General features: G+C 41.7%; 1 protein-coding gene across 1 annotated transcript; it reads left to right on the forward strand.

Moving 5' to 3' along the window:
- The first annotated feature begins 404 nt into the window (after positions 1-404).
- LOC138258707 (transmembrane protein 272-like) lies at positions 405-17,245 on the forward strand. The gene is made up of 6 exons (XM_069205998.1): positions 405-478; positions 2,691-2,831; positions 3,490-3,535; positions 4,601-4,663; positions 14,935-15,114; positions 15,809-17,245. Exons 2-6 carry the CDS (start codon positions 2,802-2,804, stop codon positions 16,057-16,059), a joined length of 570 nt encoding a protein of 189 aa, XP_069062099.1. The 5' UTR covers positions 405-478; positions 2,691-2,801; the 3' UTR covers positions 16,060-17,245.
- Positions 17,246-21,232: the final 3,987 nt, after the last annotated feature.

The following is a 21,232-nucleotide window of genomic DNA, read 5'->3' on the forward strand; positions in this document are numbered from 1 at the left end:
CTCTATGTTCTAAGAAGTATGTTGGTGTTTTTGGCTTTAAAGAAACACCTGTTTTTACAGCTCTTTGAGACAATAAAGCAATATATAGTCAACCAGTCATTATTTTATAATGTTGCAATGCATCAAGAAAAGCGTGCACATGCATTTGCCTTGCATATTTTGGTCAGTGGCACCGCCTTCAAGCAGGAGTGATTCTTTCAAGATGACATGTTGCATTCACGTCATCCTTGGAATGCACTATGTTGGCTTTTCATAGCAGGGTCATGAGTGTTTCCTCTGTCATCTCTAAACGCTTGGCACAAGTGTCTACATCAGGTGAGAGATTCTAATTAGCTTAGTGGGCGGGGATGGCACTCATTATTTTCTACCTGGACGGCCTTGCTATAAAAACTTCTTATGAACCCCAGGCACTGCTAAGTGCCAGGACATCAACGGGGCGCCATATTCCCCTTCTTACCTTCTAATTGACCTTTGAAAGGTAAGTCCTTCTGAGTCTATTGTGCTTCGAGAGTACCGACCTATCAAAATTTTATTGTCTTTTTTGGTTTTAGTTAACCAAAGGAATCATTCGATTGCTGTTTTAATTTATAACATTTATTGATACATTTATTTTTAGAATGGGGTATCAGAATGCTGCATGTGTAACAACAGATGCATGGAATAACTGTAAATATTTGAAATGTACTTATTACTGCAAGCAACCTCCACCATACCCACCAAGGGGTATACTCTGTCCTGGAGGAAGAAGGCGGCATATCAAATTCCATGTCCAGTCAATCTTGTCCACTCCATAGTGTCGGCTAGTAAGAGTAACATTTATACAAACGTTATGCTTTAAATAGAAACAATAATACTGTTTATTTTAAAAAGAAGGCACATAGGATTGGGTGTGGGAACGGAACATTTATAAATGGAAAATAAGGTAAAAAGCAGGATAGAGAAGAAGGGAATAGGAGAGGTAATATTTGTGGGATGGGATGTGCCTAAGTTAGGAATCAAGGCCTGATAGATTTAGAAATCTTGAGAGGGATGCCAGAGAAAGCCAGATATATCATTGGGGAGTAGCAGACGCCTTTTCACCTTTGAGTAAGCATCATTGCTCTTCAATGACATTATCAGGCTATTTCAGTTGAACACTCACTTGCCTCTCCAGGGTCAGAAAGGCCAAACAGTCAAGGCTTATTCAAGGATGTGGTTAGAGCTCAGCTGAAGTACTATTCAGTTGCCAGCACACAATTAACTTAATGCCATCTACTCCTATTCCAATGAACAAACAGAGAAACAGGAGGCCCTAGCGCCTTTGAGGTGCCAGACAGAATATTCCAATTATTTATTAAGCTCAGTCTAATAACTAACTGGGTGGTACAAGCATTTATATAAACATTTTTGTTTTCTATTTAGTCTCCGTAACTTTAGTGTACACGTTCAGACATGCAGCCCCTTGCCTACTGTAGTTACAGTTCACAACTACAATTCACCAATAAAACCAAAACGTGACTGCAAGTTATTTTTGTCTTGTGCTTGTTCTTTTATGTGGACGTCATGTGACAGAAGAGACTGTCTGTTTTGGGAGTTGGGGTGATTTGCCTGAGGTTGGTCCTTTTCTGTACTGCAACAGATCAACAGAGAAGTGTACCCAATGGTTCAAGCAGTTACCGAAAGCATTTCCATGACATGTTTTAAATTTGAACTGGATGGCAGCAAGATCTGGTAGACCTTTCCAGATAACTTTAGGCTTTCTTGCAAGTCATGAAAAGCAATAAACCTATTCCTTTCTCCAAGATAAAAGGTAATCAGGTGCTTCCTCCCCTATGAGCCCTTAGGGAAACGTTTTGCTGCAGCAGTGGGCAAACATTTTAAGGTTACCAATGGTCCATGACTTTCGGGAGAATTTATTCCACCGTGTCATGAACATTCATTCAGTGGGTTCGTCTGAGGTGAACATGGACTGCAACTGCCATAGTGGATTGCGTTGTTAAACAAATGCACTGGGTAGGAAAATGGTGACCTTGATAACATCGAGTGGCCTTGAGTGGCCAATCTTACAAATGGAGCCTCTCACAGCTATAATCGTAAGAGCAATTTTGTTTAATTGAAACCGATTGTTTAATAAACCACCACGAATGCTCATAAGCTGGAGCTTAGACTGATGATTCGCAGTTTTTGTGGTTATTACGCTGACCGAATTCCAGTGAAGGTGTCATTGATGTCCTTATGGTAAGTTCTTACACAGTGAGTCACACTACATTCCTTAATGATGCACCATCAGGCACTTAACCCTGTCTTCCATTTACGTTTACACCTACTGCGAGTCAAGGAGAGGTGGTCATAGGGCAGTTCTGATCCACTCTTTCTAGAAAAGCAACACCCATCTAATGTCTGCAATTTTAGGAGCCATGTTGTTTGGTGCTGGACATTCCAATCACTGCCCTAATATTCTCTTGAAATTGTTTTATTTTTTCACAAAACAAATACCCGAATGCACTGAATCCCTGGACAGTAAATTCTAGACTGAATGAACACAATGTCCAAGCCACTGCCTCAGAGTTCATTGCTTTGTCTCCTGTTAATTTGTCCTGGTGTATGTAGATGACTGAGAGTTATCACCACAGTCAGTGGGCGTCTATGCTAATTAATGAGTGATTATGCTGTATGATGTGTCTGGCTAATTAATTTGAAATCCACTCCAGGGAGCTTCTTCATACTGTGCCGAAGTTGGCGAATTCTTCGGGAACAGAGAGAGAGAGTTACAGAAGCTGACAGTGATTGGAGTGCAGAAAGTGTTTGAAAGAAAGTGAACCATGGCCCAAGACAGAGTGCAGGACTGCCAGGTATGCGACCTTCTTACTCACCTCTGCTATTGCAAAAAAGGGGGGGGGGGTATGTAAAAAAAGCTTGGAAAAAATTAGAGAGTCTCAAAAGGTGATATGTCTGGTAGCTTCTGTGCAGGGTAAATGAAGATCCAGGAGTGTTGTTTTCTCCTCCCAAGTGGCTTAATGGGAAAAGGCCTAAAGATTGATTTTGGACTAATTTGTTATACATACGTCGTTCAATAGCATAATATCTCCTTCGTTCTCTACAGAACCATTGGAGGATGGATACTGAATAACATAGCCATGAGCAAGTCACGTGTCTTGTTCATTACTGGTATAGTGGGCAGTGTGGGCTGACTGAGGGTTATGGAAAGAAGCCAAGTAGGGTCGACCTAGAAAAGGGAGAATAAATATCTAAAACAAACCCAAACCGCTCCTGAACCTGCTCATGAGGGCTATAGAAGAGTTACATTGAATTTATAGTAGGTTCCCAACCATCTGCAAGGTTTTTTTGAGCATTACGTTGCAATTATTATGTCAAAAATGCTTATACATCGGGTGGCAAAATATCCAGTGTGTCGATGTACAAAGGAGTGTTAAATGGGGTTATTTTGTATATGATGTCTTACTTAACCGAAGATGGATCCAGTATTTAATATGTTTCTATTGTATTTAGGAGACGCCTGTCAGCCGTATCTGTTCCTGTGCAACAAAGTGCTGCAGTAAGTATCTTACGAACATTCCTATCATTTCCTTGCCTGATATTAAGATACCTGAGGGGATTTAGTGGTGGCAGTTGGTGAAGAATTGTTCTCGTGGGAAAATGGTAATCCCATATTCAGATCATCTCATATCTTGGGAAGACCAGCTGGCTTCCAGTTCAGTGCCTGCCATTTCAGCTCACGACTAAAAGTCTAGCTCTCCACTGGGAAGCAGTAGGAAGTCTACCTTGGTGTTCCATCCTTGACTTTTAACCTTAGTCCGAAATGATGATGTACTTGGATACGTTGAGAATTCAGTCACAATGTGCATTGAAACCTTAGCCTGCCTTTTGAGGTGATTGGGCTTTTGTAGGGTAAATTAATTTGCATATTTGTTGCTTGTGAAACTTCCCAAAAACTCCATAAAACATTTCCTAAATTACACTTTTGTAGCAAAATGTGATTTGCTGGTATGCTGTAACATTTTTTTGTTTTACAGAAGCACGTACCTTTAAAAAAAATCTCACAAGGCCACCAGAAGGCTAATTCAAGCAGAATATGTCTTGGTAAGATAACAGCGTGAACAAGCCTCCTGGTGGGATCTTGTGAGACATAATTACGGGAGGTGCACATTCTGTTAAAAAAAAGTTACACAAAACAGAGAACTGAGACATTTTGAGTAATTTCTTGAAATTCACAGAATGCAAAAATTCTGAATTTTTGTGAATTTGGCCAGGAGAATTAAAATTTTGCTGAGACTTCTTCTGTCCTTGGAGAATATTTGCATGGAATGACAGAAATTGTAAACCCCAAGACCATTCCATTCTACGGGGTGGTTTACAGAATGAGCTTGTGATGGAAAGACAGTGTGGAGAGGCTTTCCCCACTAAGAGCATGGATGGGTTACAGGAGGCACAAGTCACTAGAAGGCCAGTAAATGGTGAAACCTCTAACTTCCTACCTGTACTGAGACTAACTAATGCAAGGGATGTGAGTTCTCTGCCAGGATTGGCCGGCTCTTCACCTACCATTAACTTCTATTATTATTCCTTTGTAACCTTTGTCGATGTTTTTTGTCTCTTTCAGGGTGGATTCTATTTCTTATTTCCATGGTCTGGATAGGACTGAGCATTGCTGAGATCGTCATAGGTAAGAAAAATAATTCTTGCTTCCCTCATCCGGTCTTCCTCAAGCTCTTCCTATCTCCCTTTCTTTTAAGCACCATCTCTTCCTCCCTTTAATTATGCATATTACTTCTTTCCCATCCTCATCGTTTTCGTAAAAGTTTATTCTCAGTCTTGTCTTTATGCCTCAATTCTATTCATCTGCCTCTACACCCTACCATTCCTTTGTCAAGCACTCACTCACATGCTCCTTCTCCTTTACCTTGTTAACCTCTTTCTCTGTATTTGTTCTTTCTATCATGGCCCCTCCCTCTTATTGAGAAACCTGAGCCTGAGCTACAGTACAACGGCAGCAATGTCTCTCAGATGTATACTTTGCTTTTATGAGCCAGTCCTCCCATTTTCAAATAGCACTGTGGGAGATGCAGATGTATATTTCAAAGTTCGTCTATTATATCTCAAGGTGATGATTTCAGTATGCTACTTTTTTATGTCCCAATTCTTTGTTGGGGTCATTCATGTGTTAATACATGCTTTCAGTTACGTTACCGTTCGCTTATAAATCACATTTGCAGTTGTGCAGCTGTTTTGGCGCTATATATGTATGTGTTGGTAGTTAGATAGCACTATCCTAGCTATGAGGCAACAAAGCGCTATACATTACGTGGGGGTTTGAGAGACGATTTCAAGATCGTGTATACTTGAAGTGGGAATTCCACAAACAGTCTCACACGCATTACATTTCACATTTTTAGGGGCAGGGAGAGTAAGTGATTTGCCCAGAGCCATACAATGTTGAGTCAAGCGCTGAGGCCCTCCCCAGGTTCCAAAAGGTGGCAGCACTAACTCCTAGGTCACATCTCCTCCCTTACATAATAAGAGGATTGGCTCCTTCAGTGCGGAGCCTCTTAATTATTGTTTTTCCAATACAGTTTTCAAGGGGCAATAGGATGCATTTTCCGTGAGATTTTATTCCAGAACTTAGCTTCATGTGCCTGGAAGGTGGGCCCATAGCAGAGAAGTCGAAGAGGGGTGGTTTTCAGTTGTAACACACAAAAATATTTGAACACAAACAATTAGTAAATGTAACCAGCTTGTGATTGTGCAACCAACAAGCCTAGTTTAAATCTGCATTATTGTGGTTAGTGTCTGTTTTAACTTTAGATCAGTCTGATAGCCACTCACTGCCCTCGCTGCTGACTCTTCCTCTAATGTTAAGAAGGCCCTGGTAAATACTACCACTAAATCTATAGGTGCAGAAATTAAAGGATTTTCTGCCATTGCACAATGAAGTACAGATCAAAGTGACAAGATGCGCCTACTGTGCTTAAGATGGTAAAGGCATAGCAGAGGTGCGATGGTTCTAAGTTAGATTCTTCTAAAAGTAAAAATTAGAGCATACAACACAACTACTCGGCCCAGAAACTGTTCTGCTGAAGGGAGATTCTTTATTTGTGAGCAGGATTTCCTGCTTGGCTGCCGTGTAATACTTGAGTCTGCAGACCCCAAGCAGCCTTACAATGTTCTTAAGTTGAAGATACAAAGAAACAAAGCACTGGCAAATGTAACAGGTCTGGAATTTATCTGCTAATGCATGTTTTGTTAGCACATCAGAGCGAGACACATGGGAGGAAGCCAGCGGGAATGGACAGGATGAGCTGTAGTTGTAAAGTAGTCATTCATGGTGTTTTATGCAAGCACTTGAGTGGAGGCAGGAGGATACAACCAAACAGCTAATACTAGTAGGAGAGATGTAAATACCTCACTTAACAAAGCCAAAACGTCATGAACAAATTCAAGCCAATGGGTGAAAGAGACTGGGCAACAAAAGCCAATGACTGAAGGGGACAGAACCAAGTCCACTTTCTAGTGTTGTGTTGCGCTATTAAAATTCAGGCTCAAAAAGAAGATAGTAGAGCACTGAAAAACGTCCAAGCTAGCAGATTAGGAAAATAATTCAAAGGGGGAAGAGACAATGCTGGATGTCTATCAACCAAAACATCACAATAATACAGTACTGTTAATTCCAATTTCAGAATGATGCAACAGGAGGAAGAGATAGTAGATAGTGTAAAAGCTGTAAAAGCCTCCACACAAACACAATAAGATCTCAATACCACCCTCTTCCAAGTTCAACCGGAGGTGATAACGAAAAGACAAGACAACAACTAACTTCCAATGCAGAGTCTAAGCCAACACGTATCTGCTAATAAACAGTGGGTGCGGAATTTGCTACGCATGTGCAGCCAGTTTGTAACTAGGACCCAAATAATTCAGCCATAGAAATTCAAGACGTTCGAGAGACAGAGAAAAAGGGCATTTAGTAGACAACAGAGAGATCAGCCTATCAATGTTATTGAAAAAATCATTTTCTTGGCTGGGGCGGGTAAGATTCTGGCACAGAAGTGACGTTTTTAGCTATTATGAAGAGATTAGTATAGTTCTTCATCAGACAGCAGATTGCCTATTTATCAGTGTGTACATAATAGCGTGGCCAAACAACCTCCCCTAAAAGGGCTTTAATTGATGCATCGATGGAGGTAGACAGGTCAGATAGGCTGGTCAATCCTTCATAAACAAATTGCCTAGGAGGTCTGAACCACAGGAGTCACAGCTGAAAATTGCATCTAAATTATTGCATTTAGAGTAAGTTGGGTCACAAACATTTAAGAGGTGTTTAACATACTTTCAGGGGAAATAGTAGCCCTGCCACATTTGTGAAGAAGGTTCCACACTAGTTAATGGTGGTATTATTTAACACTGTCCTTTCTATTTAACATTGGCATCAAAGAGTTGTTATTTTCTGTGATGGCAATTTCGCAATGGTCGTGTGGCATGCGAAAATTTGCACCAACACGTGTGGGGCATGGAAATGTTGCAGCGATTACCTTCATTATACGTGTCCCAGACATGATTTCTCACAGCGTCTGTATGACAATTTCAGGGTTTCCAGGGAGGATCACCGTGGTTTACATTGCAGTACTCAAAAGGTTGCCAACCTGGCACCATTTTCACTCATGTCTAAAGACACTCCTTGCCCTTGAAAGAAGGCAGAATAAAGCAGAGGATGGACCATAGGACTATTGGCATTCTGTGCCGGAGGTCACGTTATCATTCTCCTTTAACTCTGTCCCTTTGTCATAAATACATTTACAGCAGTAATGTATTCAATAAAGAGTCCTATGAAGCAAGTACAGCATAAATTAACATATCAGAATTGCATTTAACAGACAGATGATCAAATTCCAAACAAATGTATTGTGTCAACAAGTCCAAAATGCCTCCAGGTTCTCTGGAAGACAATAATCCTTGATCACAGCAAATTGAAACTTAATAGAAAATCTACCCATAAAACTCTTGGGATTCCATCTTGCTGAATGGAAGAAAAAAACAAAAAGTTTGAGATACTATTATTCTTAAAACAGGAAGAATGCTCACATTCGAAATAGAAACAACTGAAGATTGAGCATTGGATGGCTTGCTTGCAGCCCATTTATCATACATTGGAATTGATAGGGCATATGAGTGCACAGTATGCATGACGCTATTTGACCCAAATAGACTCACCTGAAGAAAGTTACAGGAGGATGCTCTATTGCAAATTACATTCATGTTTACAGTATCAGTTGAAGCATAAATTAAAAGTAGCGTACAAAACAGGAAGAACAGGATTGAGGCCATAACTCATACACGTACAATTTTGATTACTGGGTGGTATTTTCTATCGCCTAATTTGTTCACTTTAATGAATAGGTGTGGCAACCGTCTCACATTCCCATAGATTACATCTTTTTTTTTTTTTACATGTGAGCTTTGAAGTCGCATTTCATTTATACATAAACAAAGTTATCACTGCTCCCTCCACCAGCGAAGGTACCAAACTTCACTCTCTCTATAACACAAAGCCCCCCTCGCTGTGCACCTATGGTATAATTGCCGATTCTAAATAATCACCGCACATTTAGTATTTTAGTCCACTTCTATACTTGAGAATCACCAAAAACCACATTTGTACATCTATTAGTATCATGAAATAACTGTAATCAGAGGCAGCCTTTTACAGAGTAGTAGCCTGTGCGGAAAAGGTGTGGCACCCTCCCTGCTGCTGGAATAAAATGAGGCAGCAGAGAGCCCCTTTGGTGTTTGCAGATAAGATCCCGACTGATTCCACCAGAGTTGTGCTTGGCCTCTGAACATATTCATCTCTGCACCTTAACCAACTCACGTGAATCACTCACAGATTAGCTCCACACGCCAGCCCAGCTGTTTGCTGGAGGGGTGTTAAAAGTGTATGGCAGCTGGAGGTGAGAGAAAAATTGGGAGGGCAAGAAAGCAGGTTCCGGGGAATATGTGACAGAACAACTAGGTCCTAAACAACTATAGCCTAAACCACTACTTCTAAACAACTAAAAAGTCTTTACAACTAAGTACTGAACAACTACTGTCTAAACAACTTTTGTGCCTGAATAACAATTGCCTGAACAGCTAATATATATATATATTCTAAACAACTAATAAACCATAAAAACCAAAAGGAAAACCTTACCTTAAAATTAGTTGTTCAGGCAATTGTTATTCAGGCACAATTGTTGTTTAGACAGTAGTTGTTCAGTACTTAGTTGTAGAGACTATTTAGTTGTTTAGCAGTAGTGGTTCAGGCATGTAGTGGTTTAGACCTAGTTGTTCAGGATGTTTCGCGGTTCCGGGTGTTAAAAACAGCGCATGCCGCATGTTAAAAAACAGGGTGAAACCAATTTAATGTGAATCACTGAAGCCAGGTGACTGAGACGCTGCTGTCTCCATTTTCTTAACGGAGACAGCTTCCTACTCCGTCCTGAAGATAGGCCTCCGGGCCTCAACCCACATCGCCCACCCTAGAAGACGGATCTGCCTTTAATGCACCTCTTTCTATGCCTTCACAATCCACCCCTGCTTTCAGTTAAATTATAATCCAGCTCACAGCCGTGATTGACATCGTTGTAAAAACAACCATTAGTAACATAATACACTTCTCTAGTTTCATTGACATCAGAATGGAGCTCTTTCTAGTAACATCACACCTTACCTCTGCTTTCATTAACAATATAATCCACCTCTCAACTTTTAGTGAACTCATAAACCGGCATAGGATTTTTAAATGGACCTATTAGTAATATAAATTATATGTAATGCACCTACCTCTCTCAATGGACATCACAATGTACCTCATGCTAGTAATATCACAACACAACTCTACTTTTAGTGGAATTACAATCTATCTCTTAGTCTATAGTGACATCATAAACCACTTTAGGATTTTTAATGAACGACTAGAGAAAAGAAACAGAAGTGGGCTGGTTAGATATGATAAGGTAGTTGAAATAAACAGACCACATAAGATCCTACCCATTTTGCTGAAGAAGCAGTGGGATTTCCAAATATCTACAAGCTTTAGTCTAGTCAAGTTATCAGGAGTGTTAGAAATGGGGTCTTTGGTTGACAGTCAGTTACGCCCTGTTCAAGCAAGGACCCTCACTCTAGTCAGGGTAAAAGAGAATCACCCTCAGCTAACCCCTGCTTACCCCCTTGGTAGCTTGGCAGAGCAGTAGGCTTACCCTCAGAGTGCTAGGTGTAAAGTATTTGTACCAACACACACAGTAACTTAATGAAGACACTACAAAATGACACAACACCAGTTTAGAAAAATAGGAAATATTTATCTAAACAAAACAAGCCTAAAACGACAAAAATCCGACATACACAAGTCAAGTTATGAATTTTTAGAGAATAAACTCAAAAAGAGCGTTTAGAAACAAAAAATGCTTCGATGAGGTGTTAACACGGCGTCGTGACAGAGTCGTTCCCAACAAGCCGACACCAGCGGCGCCGGACACGTAGTCGTGTAGACCCCCAAGTACAGTACCTTTGGTGAAGAGTGAAAACAAGCCGATGTGCGAAGTCGGGGATCGCGGCGTCTGGCGAAACGTTGAATCCACGCACTTCGAGCGGCATCGGTCACGATGTGGTGCAGCGACTTCTACGGAGTCGCGGACTTCAGCGGGGCTGCAGCGGCATCGGGCCTGCGAAGAGCGTTGCGTTCCAGCAAAGGTCACGGCGTCGGGTGCAGGCGGCGTTACCGGATTCAGCAGCGGCGTCGGTCCGGAGTCATCCGAAGTCGATTTCCTTGGATTTCCACCAGCTTTCCTTTCAAGGGCCCAGGGACTGGATAGGGCACCACTTGTCGGAGCAGGGGTCTCTCCAGAGACTCCAGGTGCTGGCAGAGAGAAGTCTTTGCTGTTCCTGAGACTTCAAACAACAGGAGGCAAGCTCTAACTCAAGCCCTTGGAGATTTCTTCACAAGATGGAAGGCACACAAAGTCCAGTCTTTGCCCTCTTAGTCTGGCAGAAGCAGCACTGCAGGAAAGCTCCACAAAGCACAGTCACAGGCAGGGCAGCACTCCTTCCTCAGCTATCAGCTCTTCTCCAGGCAGAGGTTCCTCTTGATTCCAGAAGTGTTTCTAAAGTCTGTAGATTTGGGTGCCCTTCTTATACCCATTTTAGTCTTTGAAGTCACCTTTCTTCAAAGGGGACTCACACCTACTTGTGAAATCCTGCCTTGCCCAGGCAAGGCTTCAGACACACACCAGGGGGTTGGAGCCTGCATTGTCAGAGGCAGGCACAGTCCTTTCAGATGAGAGTGACCACTCCACCCCTCCCTCCTAGCAGAGATGGCTAATCAGGAAATGCAGGTTACACCCCAGCTCCCTTTGTGTCACTGTCTAGTGCGAGGTGAAAAACAACCCAACTGTCAAACTGACCCAGACAGGGAATCCACAAACAAGGCAGAGTCACAGAATGGTTTAAGCAAGAAAATGCTCACTTTCTAAAAGTGGCATTTTCAAACGCACAATCTTAAAATCAACTTTACTGAAAGATGTATTTTTAAATTGTGAGTTCAGGGACCCCAAACTCCACATGTCCATCTACTCTCTAGGGGAATCTACACTTTAATCATATTTAAAGGTAGCCCCCATGTTATACTATGAGAGAGACAGGCCTTGCAACAGTGAAAAACGAAGTTGGCAGTATTTCACTGTCAGGACATATAAACCACATTACTATATGTCCTACCCTATCCATACACTGCACCCTGCCCTTGGGGCTACCTAGGGCCTACCTTAGGGGTGCCTTACATGTAAGAAAAGGGAAGGTTTAGGCCTGGCAAGTGGATACACTTGCCAAGTCGAATTTATAGTGTAAAAGTACACACACAGACACTGCAGTGGCAGGTCTGAGACATGATTACAGGGTTACTTATGGGGTGGCACAACCAGTGCTGCAGGCCCACTAGTAACATTTGATTTACAGGCCCTGGGCACCTCTAGTGCACTTTACTAGGGACTTAACAGTAAAACAAATATGCCAATCATGGAGAGCCAATTACGTACACATTTTAAACAGGAGCACTTGCACTTTAGCACTGGTTAGCAGTGGTAAAGTACCCAGAGTAACAAAAACAGCAAAATTAGAGTCCAGCACACATCAACAACCTGGGGAACAGAGGCAAAAAGTTAAGGGAGACCACGCCAAGGATAAAAAGTCTAACAACGAGGAACCCTGATTTCCCATACAAAATACCATAAATCAGTTAGTCAGTTAAGAAGTCAAATGGGACAGGGCCAAGTTCAGGGAGGAACGAGGAGGCAAATGTACTATAAGAAAAGGTGGAGTGCACTTTGAGCACTGTTGGTTCCACCCTAGCACCTACATGTCACATTTGAAACTAATGGTAAAGCCATTCTACTTCCTAGACCATTGATTGGGACTCCCACCCTATGCTACTCGTTGATTATATGCTTTGTGATGTGCACATCCAGGACATGGAGTGAACTGGGTAAGAGAGCTGGCCTCGAAGTATTATATGCCTCCTCCTTCTCTCTCCAACATCACCCGCAGATGCTGGTCACACACAAACCAAAAGCACTATCCCACCTTTCTCAGAGGGATTGCCCAGTAGAAGGATCTTTATGTAGATAAACAAAAATCTTGTCACTGAATTACTTTACAGATCCTATCCCTCTTGACATTTTTTTTGTACTATAGAATAAGGGGCACCCTTAGGGCCCACTCACCAGATTTTCTAGTGTAGCCAACAGCATCCAATCATCGAAGATCCTCCTGGTGACTCCTGCCATGAAACAGCTCATCTCCAATCTACACTATTCCTGTATTGGCAATAAGGCTGGTGGCGTTCAGCTGGGGGAGATCACCCAAATACAAGGACTGGCTTGTGTCCCCGATATACTGCTAGAAGCAATTTGATCTATGTGCTATGCTGCTCCACGAAACATACAGACCCCGAGACATATGGGGCCCACTCACATCATTCATTTTGAACACACCCATATGTTGTCAGACCAGACATACCCCAGGATACACTGGATGTTAATTGCATACCGACCTATCACTCTCCTAATGATGCTTCAACAGAGTGCAACTGACATTGCAGAACACTGTTGCTACTTTGCTCTATGCCTGTGGGGAGCTAGAGAGAATGGACAACTCGATTGCACAAGAAGTATTAATATGTTGTACAGTTGTTTTTGTGCAGTAAGGTGTTCTTTCCTGCACAAAAACAATCCTGCCTACAACGCAGGCACTCTTGGATCAGGATGCAAGGGTGTCTGCATTGGCGCTAGGCAGCCAATAGTGTGCCAGGGCTAGGAAAGGACAGGAATGTGCCAGATAACATTAATTATGCACATTCCTGCCATTTCAAGCAGCACAGCAAAGTGGCTTGCAGCATTGCTTGAAAGAATGATAAACCTGGCCCATAGTTGGAAAACACCTACGTAGGAGTGGAATTGAAGTTGATGCTATCAGGTGGCACTGGCTTATGGTAACAGGTATATATTGAAGAGCAGAGAGGGGGTACTTTCATCATTCCAGCGAAGAAGGCAAGGACAGCTAATCTCTCAACTTTTTTAATTACGTTTTGTTATACTTGAGAAACTTACAGTGTTAATATCCCAACCTTACCTACTGTGTCTGGTTCACGAGGTGCCCTAGCAATTTCTGACTGGAACAAGACATATCAAAGTGGAGAGACCAAAAGCAAACTCTTCCTTTATCAAGAATGTTTACGGAAACAGACGCTGTTGATCCAGAAGTCAAGCTTTTTTGCTTTGATGGACAGTATAGGACAAGGAGCCTATTGAGGGTGGCCAGTAGTTGACAGACCAGGTTTCAATTTTTATATCAGCTATACGCATTTCTATCTCAGAAGCATTTAGTTTGAGGAAGTTGAGTTGGATACCAGTGATGATTGGCTATAATCACTAGCCTGAAATGTGTAGCTTCCAAGTTCTAATATACTCCCAAAAAGAGAAGCATCTGCATGATATCAGAGTGCGCGAGGAACTGAGGTCTCTGTACAGTGGGAACATGATAAAGATTAGTGAAAGTATGATATGGGGATGACCTTTGAGGAATCTTGCAAATTATGGTTGGCCTTGAGTGAAAAAGGCAAGGAGACAGTGACAGGTCAGGGGGGAAGGTAAATGTTTCACTTGAAGGCCAGACTCAGCTCGCTCAGATAGTTGAGAAGGACCTGATGACCTACTGAAAAGAAGCCTAGCAACAGGTGGACAGCTGTAGGGATGTTACAAATTTAAGGTGACAGAGCAGATATAGTCAGAGGCTGTTTTCCTGATCTTTGGGGCACGACTTGGAAGTGCTCTTCCCAACATACATGCAGAGGTTAACGTTTACGGTTTCAAGCACAAGCTTAAAATGGTCTCATCTCACCCGCAGGCAACTCCGTCCCTGAAGAACATCGCCTCTACAATCTTGGTTTTTCTGTGTACCTTACAACTGCTACAACATAACACCCCTCCCCGTGAAAGCTTAATTCTGTATTCACAATACACATCTACGTACTGTTGAGTCAGCAGCTGGTTTTGTTTCATGAATGAATGTATTTGGGTTCAACCCAATCACCAAATGCTTCCTACATAGTTGCCATGTGCTCTGGTGCCTTTAAACTCAGGTGCGCCTCTGTGGCTCGCTTAGTACTCATTTAGATTATGCCATTTAAATTTACTGCTTCAAGATTTAATCGGTGTACACAAACGTGCAAACCCTCTTGGGAATCAAGAAGCGAGTGAATTAAGTTAAAACTGGTGTCAGTGATCCAAGAATTCCAACAAAACACGCACATCCAAGAATGACTCAAGCATCGCACCTTACAAAAAGCAGATTTGGCAAATTTTGAAAATTCCCATTGCAATATGACAAATGTGCTCTTTTTTACTGCAGGTTCTGTGTACTTGGATGAATGTCCACGTCAGCGCTACATCCCTATCTACCTCATCGTCAATGGAGTTGTGATGATAGTTATGACACTTTTGTCAATTGTTGATGGGATCAGGCCAAACATATGCATCCATGTTCTTCTGTCACTGCTGGGAATCTTCTGGTTTTGTTGGTTGATTGCAGGTAATTTTTGTGTGTGTTATTAGCTTTTGGTGCAATACATACAGCATGTTCTACCAAAATATGATGAACCGAAAGCTATACAAAATATGTCATAAACACAAAATGCTAAGTCTCATTAGTCTGGATGTACATATACTGCTACTGACCAATCACAAGATGGTGGGTGAAGGAGCCATTCAGAAAAGGGTAAATGCACAGAAATCGTTGTTAGGCGATGGTGGATGAACAGAAAGGTCCGTTCAGAAGACGGTCGACAGAAAAATATTGGCATTCATAAAATTACATTTTTGTATTTCACGACATTCACAATAAAATACTGTGGTTGGGTATAAATGAAGCAGCATTCACCCAATAGCTTTAATGGCCAATACCATAACCACAATCGGGGGTAAATAGATGACTAGATAGAAAAGTTATTCAAGGCTAAGGTTATTCGTAAATAAGTGTTCTATCATATGACTTTAAGAAGGCTGACGTTAGAGCAGCAATATGAACCCCGCCTCATGCCTTCTGCAAGCAAAGACTTCTGCATGCCAGCTGAAGCAGCGGTGTCTACTTTGGGCCAGTTATGTTATAATCCCAATTATTCCAATGTTTTAAACCAACTCATGGACCAAAGTGGTTAAAGAAGATGCAAAAATGATGCTTATCCCGGCTCTTATTTATTTCCCCTCTCCTTGTTTTCTTCCTGCAGGAAGTGTCTGGACCTTCAGGATATACCCTAACTATGATAACTGCAACAGAACCGTCTACCTGTTCGCCTTCTCCGTCCTCATCATCCAGTGGATCGCCCTAGCCTTCATGCTCCCCGTCGTTATTTTGAAACTTTGCACGTCATTGTCTGCATGTGCCTCCTGCCTCTCCTGCTTCTCCTGCTCCTCGTGTAATGCCTGTTCGGTTTGCTCTCGCTGCGCCTCTTTGTGTTGCTGTGGCACTAAGGGCTGAGACGATGGGCTCCACGGGGCAGCTGAAAGGGGCAGACTTGAGGTAACTTTCCAATCCACTGACTGAATGAAGAAACTGTCAGTTTACTAATAACGCATTAAAGTACCGACTGGTCTGTATGCCGGCACAAAAAGCACAAGTAATATTTCCAATTGTGAATTACAAGCAGTGGCCCAGGGCATTTGATTTTTTCATGGAGTATTTCTTGACCAGATTGGTTCTATCCACCGAGTGCCTTTTTACTCCAAAGGCCTTAGCCCTTTGCACTGGTACAAATCTTTAAAATGCCCCAAGCCTGGCTTTTTAAATGTTAACTGGAGCAGGCATTAACACGTTTGGGGAACTCCTTCTTCATTCCTGGAAATCTTCCAGAATCCTGGATACAACAAGAACCCTAACACTTCTGTTTAAAGGATTCTTTGAGAGTAAATATGTTCTAGAAATGAGAGAGAACGTTACTGGTTATTTACATGCATGTAACTTTCTCTCTCCAGAACTTTTCGTTCCTTTCACACCATATCCACTAAGTGAATGGACAGATTCACTTCCAAGAACTCTGTAATTCTAACATCAACCAAATTTACTTTAGTAGGTGCTATAAAATACAAAGTTCATACTCCTAGTTACTGTTGGGAACATTGCTATTAGTACACCTGTTTGTAGGACATTCAAGTAATTATTTATTTACAAAGGAAAGTATTGTACAAGTTCGCACATGAAGTATAACTATCTTCAGTGCTCCATTCACTGTTCTTGGAAACAGTGCCCTCCTATACCTCTCTCAATAGAGATTAAAAGCCAGCACTACAGTGTTTAAGATTTTGACAAGTCCGGGAAAAAAGAAGGCATTAAAGAAAATGTGCATCATCTGTGAAATAAATATTTTTGTATGTAAAGATGTATAAAATGGAATGAGATTTAGATACATAACACCTTAAGCCATATGAAAGTAATTAATGTTAACTATATGTTTCCATATTTGTTAAGATTAGTAGACATCAGCACCTACATCACTTATTAAACTAGCCTGTTATAATTTTCATTATAACATTGATACTTTTCTAACTACTTTCTCAAAGAAGATTAATAACTTGAAAATCACTGGTACTGCACATCTCAAAAGGGTATTTGTGAAATTATTTATTTAAGTAGATAAAAAAGACCAAAGAATACTATTTATATCTCTTATATTTTATTATTATTAATATTATTATTATTCGTTGTTCTCATGTTTAGTTTTTCCGAGATTTGTTATTGTGAGTATTATACTTGATATGTTTTTTTGTGTCCATGAACTCTATGGATCAGCTATAATAAAAATTCTCCTAAATGTTTCCATTGGCATTATTTGTGTCCTATTATAAGTATTGCCCATTGATTTGCTTGTTTTACTAAGCTGTTTCTTTAGATCCTTACTTTGGTGTTCAATTGCACAGACAAAAAAGAAACATAATAATGTAGGCTAAATCACATCATCTAGACACTTCAGCAAGCATATCATGAATCTCCAAATGGCATTTTGCAATGCACACATACACCCTTTGGCTTTATCAACTTAAACACTTGGGGCCATATTTATACTCCGTTTGCGCCGAAATTGCGTCGTTTTTTTTGACGCAATTTCGACGCAAAACTAACGCCAACTAACGCCATATTTATACTATGGCGTTAGAGGCGAATAGCGCCAAAGTTCCCGGAATGTGCGTCATTTTTTAGCGTGAACCCCTTCCTTGCGTTAATGATATGCAAGGGAGGCGTTCCCGTCTAAAAAATGACTCCCAGGCCTTTACGTGGTATTTATACTCCCGGGCAAAAGAGACGCCCGGGAGTTGGCGTGGCTAAAAACGGCGCATTTGCGCCACTTTTTAACGCCTGCTCAGGGCAGGCGTTAAGGGGCCTGTGGGCTCAAAATGAGCCCACAGGTGCCCTCCCATGCCCCCAGGGACCCCCCCTGCCACCCTTGCCCACCCCAGGAGGACCCCCAAGGATGGAGGGACCCACCCCAGGGACATTCAGGTAAGTTCAGGTAAGTATAATTTTTTATTTTTTTATATTTTGTTTTGGTGGCATAGGGGGGCCTTATTTGTGCCCCCCTACATGCCACTATGCCCAATGACCATGCCCAGGGGACATAAGTCCCCTGGGCATGGCCATTGGGCAAGGGGGCATGACTCCTATCTTTACAATGATAGGAGTCATGTTGATGGGGGATGGGCGTCGTTAAAAAATGGCGCAAGTCGGGTTAAGACGATTTTTTCGACGTAACCTGACTTGCCCCATTTTAAGACGCCCATGCGCCATTTTCCCCCTACGCCGGCGCTGTCTGGTCTACGTGGTTTTTTCCCACGCAAACCAGGCAGCGCCGGTCTGATTGCGCCGTCTAACGCCATTCCATAAATACGGCGCCCGCATGGCGCTTCAGAATGGCGTTAGACGGCGCAAAACATTTTGACGCTAAACTGCGTTAGCGCAGTTTAGCGTCAAAAAGTATAAATATGGGCCTTGATTCCCAAATTTGTAACAAGCATTGGCAAAGCCAATAGGTCCCATGTTTTTAATCCAGCATTTTTTTAGTGTGCATCTGCCAAATACATAAGATTCAAACAGAAAACACATTAAAAACTCATATAGATATTGCATTTACATCCTTCGAAGTTGTGAAAAACTGCAACTGCTATTTTCCTGATGCCTGCTGAAATACCTTGGGTCGTTACTAAAGGTCAATTCAATCTAAAACAAGTACTTGCTTACTTGTTTTAGAAGGCTGCAGTTTACTTTCAGAAGGCTGCAGTTCTAGAAGATGGCAGTTTATTTGTAGAAGGCTGCAATTCTAGATGGCTGCAGCTGACCTTTACTAGAGATCCCTCAGCCAGCCACAATGCCTTGTTGCAATCAGGCTGCAGTATCTTAGGCAGTTACTTGAGGTCCCACAGGAATCCACCACTGTCCCTTCAATGATACCACACTAGACAATTATGACCAGAGCAGATGCTTCTGTATGTCTCCATCTGTTGGAAGCAGAAAGAAACAATAGCAAGAACTTACCTGTTCTTTTGTTTCAGCAGACCATAATGAGGGCTTATCTTTAATGCACATGTGCATATTCACTTTCCTAAATGTAATAATGATTTTTGAATGTCTTCACTGCTCTACATAAATGTGCTAATGGTGATTTGTGACAACTAAGGTCATTATCAAGGCTCACTGAGAAACTCTGACATTGATTGGTAGTATGGAGTCCTGAATTGAATCTGGCACTGGATGTATGATCTATGGACTGATGAGAGAAGAAGATAATGCATATCTGTTGAGAGAGGGAAGTAATTTACTGCTATGTTTATGTTGACATTTTTAGGTCAAGCCTAAACAGCGCGCATGCGCTTGTCTGCAAGATCTGTAGGATGGAGTATAGGACTTTGCTCCTGCCTGCTGCTGCCTGACGCTTACCATAGGTTGAAGGCAGTGTCACTTTTGTTTTGCTGGCTCCTGACTGGTTTGGCAGCTGACACGTACCTTCCAGTACTTGGCTGAGGAGCACCAGCCAAATACAGTTTAATTACGTCTGGAATGTCTTTCTGTTGATTGGGCAGACTATTTTTCTTTGTTTCCTGCTTTTGGTGTTCATCAGTAAGCACTCGTGTTCGCGCATGGTTTGTTTTCACGTTTGCCCTTCACTTGGTCCTTACTTTCCATAATCAGTAATTACAAGTAGTTCTGTCATGCGTGTGTTTTGTAAAATATTTTTGTGGCTTTATATATCATGAAATCGACCCAGAAATGAATCCTCAACAGCGGCTCTACCCGCAGAGCAGGAGAGCCGATACTACAATATTCACTGCACTTGGGGAAACTCACCCCATAATGCTTTGCAGGCATTCCTTTTACAACACAATTTTGGCCAGAACTCAGCCAGTGGCAGTCCTAGGGCAATGGGACCACCACCAACACATTCAGAAGAATGTGCTCTTTCTGTCCAGGCCATAAGGTTAGAGGGGGCCCAAAAATCATAACCTTTTCCACCACTTAATGCATATCTAAACTCTCTCATAGCTGGAACTTTTGTTTTTACAGCTTAAACGGGTTTATGTTATAAGGGTCTTGTTTGTAATAATATTCTGACAGCCTTGCTCGGCCTGCAAATGTGCAATGCACTATGCTGTCCAAGGGCTGAAGGGTGATGGTTGCCCCAAGGCACTACTAACTCAGTTGGCTCCACATGGACATCTAGCCACGACCAGTGATATTGCACCTTCTGCTAATGCACAAGCACAGTTTATTTCTGCTAAAGGTTTAATATATGCACAAACACAGTTTATTCATGACTAAATATTTATAAGGTCCCAAAAGCGAGGTTGTCGTTATCATTTACAGCATCAACAGCTCTAACTCTTGCTAATGCAAGACCTACTGCATTGCAAATGCTCATTGAATATTTGCAGAGAAGTTGTTGACATTATCCTGACGCTACATTTTGACGCAACTGTTCATTAGATTCAATAATGATCGATTTAAAATAGATGATCACAAAAACAATTAATAAATACATACTAAACTGTGACTAATTGATATCTTTCCACTTTAAGCTGCATCCTATAATGGACAGGAAAGACTAGATAGGTTTTAAAGTTTGCTTACCTTTTTTACATATAACCTCAGTGGTCTATTTTGTGATTACTAATTAAGAGAGAACTGTAACCATCCTGTGCCCTCTATGAGAAGTGGTGATGAAGACATTATCATCAGTGCCTTCTGAAACCGTGGCACTACAGCTTTGACACCTTTGCTAGAATATAGTTAACCTCAATTCTCCTGAACCATTATAACAATATTAACTTTTTTTCTGGCTATCACCAAGGTCTGAGAAACGTAACATCCTTTAAGAATTAATGAAGTTCTTTTCAAAGTTGACTTCTATGCCAAACAACTGCCACATTTAAATGGTCTGAAAACCTGGTGGGCGGGTCGCAAAATGTCCCTTGATGCTCCATCTAGGCTTCACAACATCATTGACCTCATGTCTTAGGTAGAGAGCTTTTGCCAAAACTAGAGAGCCCGTCTCAATTATATTGTGTGTCTACATCATGTACAATTGACCCCAGCAGCCCCGCCTGATGACTTTCTGTATCATGAGCCTAGTCGAGAACCTGTGCCCATGCATTACTGTCATTACATA

Source organism: Pleurodeles waltl, chromosome 9, assembly GCF_031143425.1.
Source record: "Pleurodeles waltl isolate 20211129_DDA chromosome 9, aPleWal1.hap1.20221129, whole genome shotgun sequence".
Classification (NCBI taxonomy): domain Eukaryota; kingdom Metazoa; phylum Chordata; class Amphibia; order Caudata; family Salamandridae; genus Pleurodeles; species Pleurodeles waltl.

What these genes read in the sequence shown, in the direction of transcription:
- LOC138258707 (XM_069205998.1), top strand. Translation starts at nt 2,802, where the DNA reads ATGGCCCAAGACAGAGTGCAGGACTGCCAG. An exon ending in CATTGCTGAGATCGTCATAG is followed by an intron (nt 4,664 to 14,934) that starts GTAAGAAAAATA and finishes TTTTTACTGCAG; the next exon opens with GTTCTGTGTACTTGGATGAA. An exon ending in GTTTTGTTGGTTGATTGCAG is followed by an intron (nt 15,115 to 15,808) that starts GTAATTTTTGTG and finishes TTCTTCCTGCAG; the next exon opens with GAAGTGTCTGGACCTTCAGG.